This window comes from Gracilinanus agilis, chromosome 6, assembly GCF_016433145.1.
Source record: "Gracilinanus agilis isolate LMUSP501 chromosome 6, AgileGrace, whole genome shotgun sequence".
In the NCBI taxonomy this organism is placed as follows: Eukaryota; Metazoa; Chordata; class Mammalia; order Didelphimorphia; family Didelphidae; genus Gracilinanus; species Gracilinanus agilis.
Window position 1 is genome coordinate 267,904,478 of NC_058135.1, and position 12,085 is coordinate 267,916,562.

Genomic DNA, 12,085 nt, shown 5'->3' on the forward strand with positions numbered 1-12,085 from the left:
GAGCATCTCCTGGAATTGGCAAAGGGATCTCAAGGGAAATTGTTATTGATTCAGGAGATAGTAAATCTTAACACCGTTACTTTTCTTAACACTTGAGTAATTAATTTTTCTATGAAAACATCATGGATCCCAGTGTTGTTAGGCTCTTCCCCAGACTCATCTTTCACTGTGACAGGAATTGCCCATTGAATGTATGATAACAACGTAGTAGGTCTTATGGGAATTATATAGTTCCTAAAGTAGACTAGCCTTTGCACTTCAACAGTTTATTCTTAGGGCAGCCAGGTGGCTCAGTGGATAGAGAGAGAGCCAGGCCGACAGTTGGGAGGACCTGGGTTCAAATCTGGCCTCAGATACTTTCTAGCTGTGTGACCCTGGACAAGTCACTTGGCCCCATTGCCTCACCCTTGCCACCCTTCTGCTTTGGAACCAACATTCATATTGATTCTATACAGAAGGTAAGGGTTGTTGTTTTTTAAAGTTTATTCTCAAGAGACAAAATTGAGGACATAATATTAACTTACATTTATGCAGCACTTTAAGAATTTCAGAGTACTTTCCTCATAGTTTCCCAATGAGGCAGATTTGCAAGACTTCTTCCCCCATTTTATAGATTAAAAACAGGCACCTCAAGGTGGAGCATCTTACCTAAAGTCACATATCTGAGGATCTCTCTCCTGCATCTTCTCATCTCCAGGGCAAAGACTCTCCCAGTATAGGAAAAACCCTGGAGGTATGTTTGTTGGGGAGCAGAGAGTGGGAGTGATCCTTTGGGGAGTTTTATTTACATCCCGAAGACCTGAACTGTAGCTCATTGGCTTTAGGATGTAGCTCAGTGGCTTTAGTCTTAGAGAGAGAGAGAGAGAGAGACACCTTAGAGTATGGCCTCTCCTGACTAGATGCTACCTCTCTGTGTAGGAATGAATGGAGGGTTTGGGGGAGTTGCTGATAGGAGGCTGTGGAAGGACAGATAGATAGAACGTGATGGGGGGCGGGGGGTGACATGTCATAGGTTTGATCCTAAGACACTTAGGCATGTAGCTGTCAGCTTGGTGGGAATGACTGTTTATTACTTAGATCCTGTGCTTTCAGATAAGCCAAGGTCAGAGGTGACATTCAAATAGTTAATATGGTTTTTCTCAAACATAACAGAGTCGTTACATCAGAAATTGGCCTGTTCTGTGTGCCAGTCCCATGGCCGAGATGCGTAAGCATCCTTTGTTCATGCTTCTCTCTATGCTGTCCAAGTTTCTTATCTCTACATTAATTTTTCTCTCTTGCCTGAAACATTCCTCCTTCCCTCACAAGGGACCTTATTGTTTTTGTTTCTTACTATCATTTCATTTGATTATATGGTATCTTATAAGCTTTTAGAACACTTTTTTCATTTTCTACTCAATTAGAATAGTTGTTTGCAAAATTATTTTAAAGCAGTCTTGAATGTTTTTGGAGAGAACTTACAGGGCACTCTGTGGACTGTGTTTTCTGCTCCGTTTCGATCCCTTAAATAGACCAGGCTTGTGTGTTGTTGCTGGGCCTGGACCTCTTTAGTCATTTTAAAAATCCCAAGTCGTGTACTCTTCTAACATTTCTAGCTGACGCAGTCCCTTGGCATGCTTTTATGGCCTGGTCCCTTATAGTTTCCAGAGCAGAGTATTGTCCAGTCACACACAGTGTCACTTGGTTACTCACCACTTTGTTGTGTTTTGGTTTTCCCAAGTGTCTCTTGATGAGTATGAGCTTGAGATACCTCAACAAATTTCCCATTTGTATTAAGTTCTCTCTACCTGGGTTCTCTTTAATCTGTTATGCTTCTCTTCCCTTAATTAGGATACATTTGTTTCCCAATTTCATTGAATCAGAAGAAGCAGACTGGATATTTGAACAGCTGTGCCAAGATATTCCTTGGAAGCAGAGGACTGGTATCCGAGAGGGTGAGTTCAGGGACACTCATTACTTTCCTTAGTGTGAATATTTCTCATTTTAAGTTAGAATCACGAGAGCTAAGAACATCTTAGCTCATAAAAAGTGAACGTCTTCAAAGGCTGTTCCACTCTCGTAGTCCACATTTCTTGCCATGAGCTTAAAGAATGTGGACATTCGTTATTTTGGGGGATTCTGTCCAATTTTTACTTGTCTACGGGATTATATAGCCTTGTTTCAAGTCCACATAAACTATGAGCTCAGGTTTTTAACCCTAAGCACTCAGTTTTTCATTCTCCTCTCCTCTATCAGCTACTCCTCCAGTCCCACTCCATTTCAGTTATGTGCAAAGACAGTCATAGCCTGGATCTTGCTGTCACCCACAAAGGTACCACCTCTCTGTTCAAAATTCCAAAATCTCCTTATCTGACCATAAACTATTGGGCTTTCACCTTTCCCTCTGCCTTCCCTTAAGTAACCTTACTCTTTATCCACACTGACCCCCAGCCCCTTGACCCTTCAGGTTTCTACTAGGCCATCTCCCCTGTATTAAGTACTCTGTTCTTCTGTCTTGACCCCTTGGTGAACCAGCTCAACTCTACCCTGTCTCCTCTTGAATCTCTAGCCCCTTCCTCATATTGCCGGTGACACCTAGACAAGACTCAGCCTTCACTCTCACCATTTGTCACCTTCACCTATGTGTGATGCTGAACAAATCTGGAAAAAAATCACATAGTTGTACTGATGGAGTCTGCTACAGATTTATGTTACATAACCACAACTGGGCCTTCTTCACACTGGGCAATCCTACTGTACCTCCCTTATCAGCTCACTCTCCCATTCTCCATATTGACTCTTTCAAACCTTTTCATCCCTCCTCAAACTTCCCATGGCTCCCTCTCCCACCACTCTCAGCTGAGAACCTTAGCTCACATTTTACAGAAAAAAATCAAGGTCATTTACTGAGAGCTTCTCTCTTCCTCATCTCCTATAACTCAGGTGACTTCAGCCATTCATTTCTCCTTCACCCTATCTCACATGGAGTGGTGGCCTCACTCCCTACCAAGGATTCTACCTGTACTTGAGATCCCATTCCATCCTGTCTCCTCCAGCAGATTGCTCCCTTTGTGCTCCCTTCTCTTTCACTTATTTCTAATATCTCCTGCTCTACTGCCTCAGAGTATGCCCGCATCTCCCCTACTCTGAAAATGCCCTCGCTTGATCTTCCATCCTTGCTATCTCCCGTTTCTCTTTTGCCTTTGTGGCTGAACTCCTCAAAAAGGCTGTGTACAGGAGTTGCCCCCAGTTTCCCTCCTCGTGCTCTCTTCTTAACCCTTAAAGTCTGGCTTCCAGCCTTTCTTTTCCCTAAGTTTACTAATGTTCTCTGACATGCTGAATCCAGTGGCCTTTTCTCACATCTCATTGTCTTTGCCCTCTCTGTAGCCTGGGTCGCTGTTGGGCACTCTGTCCTCCTTGATATTCTTTTCTAGGTTTTGGGACCCTGCTCTCTCTGGTCTTCTTCCTACCTAGCCAACTGCTCCTTCTCTGTCTCCTTTGCTGGATCCTCCTCCAGATCAGACCCTCTGATCATAGATGTCTCCCAGGGGTCTGTCCTGGGCCCTCTCTCCATCTATCCTTAGTTCCCCTGGATTTAATGACCGTCTCTGTGAGGATGATTCTCTAATCTGCCTTTTCTGCCCCAGTCTCTTGGATAACGTCTGGTCCCACATCTCCAACTGCTTTTCAGGCATCTTAAGCTTGATGCTTGGTTAGATGTCTTATGCTCAGTGTATGCAAAACAGAACTCGTTATCTTCTCCATTAAACCTTCTCCCCTACCATAGAAGGCAACATCATCCTCACCCCCACACTGCCTCTCCCCCAGTGTCCACCCTGTTGCCAGGTCTTGCTGTCGTCCTTATTCCAGCACCTCTTGAATGTGCCCCTTCTCTCCTCTGAAGTCCTTCATCACTTCCTGCCCTCCTCATCTTCTTATCCAGTGAGCCTGGAACACTCTCCCTCCCCTGCTCTGACGCCCCACCTCCCTGGCCTCCTTTAAGGCCTTTATAAAATCCAACCTTCTCCAGGAAGCCTACCTTAACCCTTTTTATTCGGTGCTTTCCCTCTGTTAATTGCCTCCTATATCCTGCATTTAACTTATTTTGTCTATATTTGTATGTTGTTTTCCCATCAGATTGTGAGCTCCTTGAGGGCAGGATCTGCCTTTTGTCCTTTTTTAAAAAATCCTCTACCTTCTGACTCAGCTGAGATGAGGTATCTGTGCTAAGGCAGAGGAGAGGCAAGGGGTGACTTGCCCAGGGTCCCACAAAGTCTGAGGCCAGAGCTGAACCCAAGATCTCCCGTCTCCTGGCCTGGCTCTTTCACTTGCCCTCCTTTTGTATCCCTTGTGCTTAGCACAATTCCTGGCACACAGTGAGTGTTTAGTCAGTGTTTACTGGATTTATTGAATTCTGTTCTAATTCATATCTCACTTTCCGTTGTTCTCCCTCCACCTACATATAGCAGCAGCATGTCCTCTGCCCTTTCTACCCTTAGAAAGCTGTCTGGGCCATCCCTATTTTTCAGAGACAGGATTTGAACCCAAGTCTTCTCACACAGCCTCCCTTTTTAAGACTCCAGAGCCCGTCTTATTTGAGGCCATCCACAGACCCAGGCAGTTACTGCTGAGTGGCTGATACACCCTGGGGAGAGCCCAGCCCGGGAGTCAGGAGGCCTCGAGCCCCTGAGCTTCCCTTCTCCCTCACTCCTTTGGTGGGTGACTCAGAGATTCCTCCTGTGCACATCGGCGCAGCTTGGCCTGCCCAACTTCCCTCAAGGAATTGTCCTCAGGAAGGGGGGGATGAGCCCATGAGAGGACCCCCCAGAGAACGTGCTCCCCCAGTCAGTCTTTGGCTCTCTTCCCAGCTCTGAAAGCTCTAAAAGCTCTTCCGCAGGTCACTTGGTTCTCCCTCTTCCCCCTCTTGGCGCTCCAGCATTCGCGCTCTGGTCCGTCCCACGGCCTGCAGCCAGGTCTTTTGTCAGAGCCTCCTGAGGCCTCAGAAGCACAGCTTTGCCCTTTCTCGTGGCAGGGACCTGTTCTGGGGCCTCAGCCTTTTGCTTCCTCTCTCCTCCACTCTTAATTTCATGCTGCAGAGAATTATACGCAGAACATGTGTTTTATTGCCAGATTTAACCCCAGAGAGAGCCAGAATGTGCAGCCACCTGATGCGTCTGCTGTGCCCTGTGTCAGCACTGGGGGGCGCCTGGGCCACAGCCTTTCCTTGGCCTGCCGGCAGCTCCACCAAGTACCCCCTCCCCAGATGGGTTCCATAAAGAAGGGGAGGCCCCTGGGATGTGGCAGGGGGAGGGCTGGGGGCAGAGAGCCTGGAGTCACATGACAAAGGTGGGGCGGGGGTGGTTAGCTGCTTTTTGCTTCAGAGCCTGGCCCTGGGCACGAGGTGGAGGCGGCAAGACCCTTTCTCTGCCTTTGGCAGCAGGCCGGACATCCCAGGGGCTCTCTGAAAAGTGGTTCTCGTGTTCCCCCTCCTTAACTCATCGCACTCTAACAGGAGCTCTTGGTTCCTCTCAGACAAATGACTTTTCACCTTCCCTCCTCAGGCGTGTCCCGATCCTGAGCCTTTCTGTGTCGTTTCCTGGACCCCCTGCCCTCCCCAAGCACGCCGTCTGCTTTGCTCTTCCTTTATAAGTTCTTGTGGGCCTCGTGCCTGGCCTCACACGGCCCCAGAGCGCAGGTCGTCTTGCAGCCCTGGTCCGTCTCCACGAGGCAGCGGCCTCTTCGGAAATGCATGTTTCTCGCCTTTCCTGTAGCAGCTAATGCATGGCTAGACACTCCGCAGACTCCCACGTGCTCTGCTGGCCCCGAGGAGGGACAAAGCCTCTGGCAGGAGAGAGAGTGTGCACACACGGGGAAATGACTGACCAGAGGTCACACCTGGGCTTACGCAGCCAGATTCTGTAAGAGGGATGTCATGAGCAAGGGGAGAGCCAGTCTAGGGGTGAAACGAATCCTATCGAAAGCTCCTAAAGCTTTGTCTTTTCCTTCTCCAGATACAAGTTATCTGCAGCCAAGACTGACAGCTTGGTATGGAGAACTCCCATACACGTATTCCAGAATCACCATGGAGCCTAATCCTCAAGTAGGTTAAAATCTTATCATTGATATATTATTATGCACTAAATACTAAGACTCTAATCCCTCCTGGATAGGATCTGTGGAGGCACGAGTCCTTCAGCCCTTGGTGACCATCATTATTTTTTCAAACCCTTACCTTCTGTCTTAGAATGGGTACTAAGTAGACATTCCAAGGTAGAAAAGCAGGAGAGACTAGCCAATAGGAATTAAGTGACTTGCCCAGGGTCACAGAGCTTGGAAGCTTCTGAGGCCAGATTTGAATCCAGGACCTTTTGTCTCCAGGCCTGGCCCTCAATGACTATCATTCTTTATTCTTTTGTGTGACTTAATGGAATAATTAAGAACAGGTTCAAACTAGAATCAGTGCTAAGCATTTTAAGAAAATGAAGTTTTTTTTCCTTACCCATCTTCCCTTCTACATATACCTCAGTCTCTCCATACTACAATATTATCTTTCAGCTTGCTCTATGAAATTGGAGCATCCATTTCCCTCTCCCAGACTATTTTGGCATTTCTGAAGAATCTGGGGCTTTTTGAGTTGATTTTTATGCTCCTATTAAGACTGGAGCTTTCAGAGTTCCAATTTGACATCTTCTTGGATGTCTCTGCCTCCCTTTAAAAAAACAAAACAAACAAACCCTTTCCTTCTTTCTCAATAGCAGTTCTAAGGCAGAAGAGTGGTAAAGCAATCGGGGTTAAGTAATTAACCCAGAGTCACATAACTAGGAAGTGTCTGAGGCCAGATTTGAACCCCAGTCTTCCTGACTATCAGCCTGGCATGCTATCTACTGAGCCACCTAGCTGCCCTCTTCTTTGTTTGAAATGTCCCCTAAGGTAGACAGTTATATCCTAATGTATAAATTAAAATTTTCAGGGTACAGTTGGTACACCAGAAAGGGCCTCCCATTGTGTTCCTAGGATCCATGCCACCGGCAAGGGGTGTTGTGTGTTAATTAATAAATTTGGAAGAAAAGGAGATAATGTTCACTGTATGTAAATAAACAGGAATGTGCAACATTTCATAGCATATAGTTAATCTGTGACAGATACTGGTTACTGTGTCATGGAACACTTATACCTGCAGAAGGCATGAGAGGCTAAAGATGTTGAACAGATTGTCTTGTTTTTTTATTTAAGAAGCTTTGGGAAATCACTTATTCCTGGTGTGCCATTTTGTTCACTGCTCAGACAAACAAACCATCTTTGGTGGCCTTTGGGGTCTCAGTCCAGTTCCTCGCTTCCTGTGGCCCAAGTGAACCTGCATTATTAACTATCTCTTTTCAGCAGTTGTTAAATCAGAACGTAGAAGTTGAGTGCTCCTGAGGTGTGTTTGTGTGTGTGTGAGGGGGGTACAGGAGGGGCGGGGAGAGGAACTCTTAAATGGTTGATCTTTCTAGATTAAGTTAGAGATCTACCAAAAAGTGATGGTCTAAAGGAGAACCCCACCTAGCATTTCCTTTTTCCCAGCCCCTGTTAGCAGTTTGAAATTCCCTCAAAAAAGATTAGAATTCTTTTGTTTCAGATTGAGTAGTTTATCAGGACTGTACTTCAGCCTCGAAAATAGGTCTGTATATCTTCTCAGTGTTGGTATGTGAGTTAAGCCAGGCATCTTGAATGATGGGGCCAGGCGAGGCTGTCAGTCCCCTAGTTTCTAAAATGTTCTTTCAAGCAGAGTAGACAACCCCCTAGCCGGGATGGCTTCTTGATTTTATACCTTTAAATTGCACCTTGCTGTGGTTTTCCTGAAAGGGAAGATGAGCTGCTGCACTTCTCATGGCCTTTTTAGCTGTAGGGTTCCTTTATTTCTTTAGCTTTTACTGTGTTCACAAGACTTTTCAGGATGGGATGCCATCCTTGAATGTGTCTGATGTAGCCATTCACGTGCCCTTAAAGTCTCTCAGACTCTTCCTAGCTGTGTGACCCTGGGCAAGTCACTCAGCCTCAGCTGCCTAACCTGTACCACTCACTAAGATGGAAAGGAAGGGTTTAAAAAAAGAAGTTCAGCTCCAGGGTTGTAGGGAAATTAGAGGCATTGTGCAATAGTGATAAAGGAGGGCTTTGGCCTTTGACCCATTGCATCTCTTTCCCCGTCTTTCCATCAACTCGCTCCTAAGATAGAGTGGAGACTTTGCACCCCAGAAACATCATTTTGTTACTGTCATATCCTGTGAACTGTAAAACCTTGGCATGCCAGCAAGCTGTTCAGTTGAGTTCCTCTGCCCGTGGGCACGAAGACCTCTCTCTCTTGTCACTCATTTCAGTCCCTTGTCATCCAGCACTTGTGTCTGTGTAAGGAGATGCTGTACTTGCTGCCTATTTTCCTTGTTGTGTCTTGGCAGATCTTTGCTCCACTGATGTCATTAAGTGTAAAGCTGCAAAATCAGGGATGTAGATAATTATATTGTTTTCAGAGAAAAGGGCTTGGCCTGAGTTCAGATCTTGGCTGTGTTACTATGAACTACAATAGTAGTTAGTAGTTATGAACTCCCCCTCCTTCCCACCGACCCCCACTCTGGCTGTCCCCCAGCCACCCTCCTGGCTCACAGGAGGGGGAAAGCCAGAATCTCCAAAAGCCTCCCTTAGGTTCTTTCCAGCCAGGAGCCCCGAGTGACCCTGAATACTGACAGCCTTTGGCTCAGTGTCCTTTCTTCCACCTTCATACATACGGTTGGTTGTGGGTTTTTAAAGTGTCTTTGAAGGACTCTGTAGAGCCCTTTTTTGGGGGACTTGTGGGGGGAAAGATATGGAAACTGTAATAACAAAGACACAGTGGAAGGCGTCCTGCTGAAAGGTGCAGAGCGCTTCTGAGGCTGGGGTCAGCACCGCTTCCTGCCAAGCAGTGAGAAAGCAGGAACTTCTGAAGAGTGAACGAGCCACCTTCAGTGACCCAGAACCCCGCAGGGCACAAGGGACTCTGTCTGAGTTTTCTCAAGCTCTCCATGAACACATGTTAGAAGAGAGTCCTGGTTCCCATTAAGCATAGGACAATTGGCTTTTCCCTCTCCGGGTAACTATTTCCAAAGGAAGCCCTATAGGAAGCGCCCTGAAAATCTCTGTGAAGAGCCTCGTCCCCTCCGGCGCAATCCGAAGTCCAGGATATGGGATGGAAATTTTCCCTGATCTCTACATGGAAATGTCTCTTCCTCTTCTGCCCTTGGCCCTTTGCTGTCCCCTCCCTGAGGCATTTATTGCCTTCCTGGCATCGTATTATTTATTTGCTTGTTCTCTTCCCCTCCTGGACCAGAAGCTCCTTGTGGACAGGTAGCAAATCTTCCTTCTCATCCACTCCCCTGCAGCGCCGGGCCTAGCCGGGCACCCTGCATGGAGGAAGTGCTCAGGATATTTAGATGGACTGAATTGTTATTGATCTTTTGTTTTTACATTATTTTTAACTCCCCAAAATAAATGTAAACAAAAACAATCCATCTTTCATAATAAATACAGGACAGAACTAAGAGAAGGAGAGCGATGTCGCAGGCTGGTTTTTCATGCCAGAAGGTGCCTGTTCACTCCCTGGAGACACCCAGACCTGTTCCGAGCCCTCCTGTTCTGCTTGTTTTCCAGTGACTCCAGAAGTGGGTCACTACCGAGTGTTCACGTTGAAAAGAAAAGGAATTGGCCGAGTAGCTTTGGGCTTTCTCTGTGGCTGTGGTGTAGACTGGGCCGAGTTGTTCGCATAAGGAGTTTCCTTCCAGTAGATGCCTCGTCTTTGTAGTGGTTTGTCTCTAGGAAGATAGGAAAGGGTTAAATGGGGTTAGCCCGGCCAGGATGTAACTCTGTCATTGGCGCTTGGGGAAGGGGGCCACACAGGCCTCGGAGGGCTTCTCAGTGCAGCCTGCCAGGCGATGGCCCTGGGCCGCCTTTGTCCCAGCCCTCTCTGCCCCCTCTGCAGTGGCATCCTGTGCTGGGCACGCTGAAGAGGCGCATCGAGGAGAACAGCGGCCACACCTTCAACTCGTTACTCTGCAACCTCTATCGAAACGAGAAGGACAGTGTCGACTGGCACAGTGACGACGAGCCGGCCCTGGGAAAGTGCCCCGTCATTGCCTCCCTCAGCCTGGGGGCCACCCGCACCTTCGAGATGAGGAAGAAGCCGCCCCCGGTGAGTACTCTCTGGGGGAGTCCCCAGGGTGCCGGGACAGGGGGCACACGTTCTCTGAGGGGACACAGCACGTGCGGGAAGGGGTGCTCTATAGAAGGGTTTCTTTGGGGCCCACTGACTGGCAGGGGGGATCCCTGAAGCCATCGTAGAAAGCAGGAGTGTCCTAGGTGATGGGGCAGACAGAGGGGGGCTGCACTGAGGGTCGGTGACGGGCTTGATTCCTGCCCAAGCTCTGGGAGCGAGTGTCAGCCCTCCGGTGGGTTCAGTCTGCCAGCCTGGCAGGGAGCAGAGCCGAGTGGGATGTCCATGGCAGGAGCCAGGCACGCCGGGGGCTCGGCGCAGCTCGACTTGGAGACCCTGATGGGGCCCTGGGCCACGGTGTTGTCTGGTTGGGTCGGGGGCTGATTGTGTGCCTCATCATAAATGTCACTCGAAGGCACAGAGGCTCTAAACTCCAGGGACCCTTCCCTCCAGTCAGTGCGTGTCAGGGTGGTGGCGCCCCCTGCCCCAGTGGTCTGGCTCCATCTTGATGGAGGAGTGGAAAAGCAACAAGGACTGGGTGATGGGGGTCGGTGACTGGCCCAGGCCACCCCTCTAGAAAGTGTCTGAGGCCAGATTTGAACCCAGGACCTCCTGTCTCCAGGCCTGGCTCTGCCCGCTGAGCCCCGGCTGCCCCTTTGAGTCGTGTCGGGAGCAGGGCTATGAGGCTCCTCATGACGGCCACACGCGTGTCTGTTCTGGAGACGCCATGGCCGTGCTCCGCCTGCACATGATCCGGGAGCGCTGTTCCTCTTGGATCAGCCACTGGGGGCCATTTTGATTGAAATTTATTTATCTTAATCACAATTTCCGCAAGAGCTTTCTGAAGTTCCAGAGTCCACATTGTCTCTCCCTTCCTCTCTCCTGTTGCCGGAGCCAGCAGGCAGTTCCACTGGGTTATCCGTGTATCGGCACCCCAGACCATGTCTATGTTGTTCAGCATCCGGCCTCATTTCGATGGGCGCTTCTTGTGCTGGACTGGACCCTGAGCTTGCCTGGGGAGGAGCTGGCGGAGGGGCCGCAGCCTGCTCTGGCCATGTATCATTGACCAGCTCCCTGCCCTGAATGGCTGCGCTGAGTACGAGTGGCTGTGGGGTCCGACGAGTGGCTGTGGGGTCCGACGAGTGGCTGTGGGGTCCGAGTGGCTGTGGTACAGAAGCGTGGGGCCCCTGGCTCGGAGCTTTGGCTGGTCAGCCTTGTGTAGGAACTAACTGGGAGAAGAGTGGGCACATTCTTGCTCTGCGCTTAGGAGCTCTGAAGGTCTGACTTCTCTTGAGGCAGCTACAGTGGTTAGAGCGCCGGATTCAGGGCCAGGAAGACCTGAATTCAAATCCAGCCTCAGACTTTTACTAGCGTTTGTCCCTGGGCACGTAACTAAACCGCTGTTTGCCTTAGCGTCCTCGATGGTAAAATGGATATAGCGATAGCCCCTACCTTATCAGGGGCTTGTGAGGATCAGATAAAATCCAAAGGGCTATGTAAATGCCACATACACATACATGTTTTTTCCTTTCGTTGTTGTTGTTGTTCCTACCCATTATCAGGAAGAGCAGCAGCAGGGATTTCTGCAGCCTTTCATGATTCACGGCACGCTTTTTTCACCACTCCACCTGCAGGGCAGCTGTTTGTGCTCCTTGTAGTCAGAAGCCTTTTCAGTGCCAACCCCAGCTCTGCCGTTCGCCCTGGCAGCCCCTTCTGGAAAGAGGCGATGGGCTTCTGAAGCACTTTGTGAACCTCTGCCTTCCTGTATGTTTCTAGCAGTCCAAGAGTACACTTCCTGTCTGTCTCTCTACCCACCTGTCTGGGAGTGACGAACTGTAAAAAAGATATCGGGGCACCAGCGATGTTACAATAACATCTAAATGGTTG

The 12,085-nt window shown here is 48.8% G+C and overlaps 1 protein-coding gene across 3 annotated transcripts in view; it reads left to right on the top strand.

The window, feature by feature from the left end:
- Positions 1–12,085, top strand: part of ALKBH3 (alkB homolog 3, alpha-ketoglutarate dependent dioxygenase) — a 57,844-nt gene that overhangs the window by 15,339 nt on the left and 30,420 nt on the right. For all 3 annotated transcript variants that reach the window (XM_044680991.1, XM_044680992.1, XM_044680990.1), the window contains exons 6-8: positions 1,831–1,934; positions 5,991–6,079; positions 9,968–10,177. In XM_044680991.1, the coding sequence (XP_044536926.1) occupies positions 1,831–1,934; positions 5,991–6,079; positions 9,968–10,177 (403 nt within the window). The remainder of the gene's footprint in view (positions 1–1,830; positions 1,935–5,990; positions 6,080–9,967; positions 10,178–12,085) is intronic.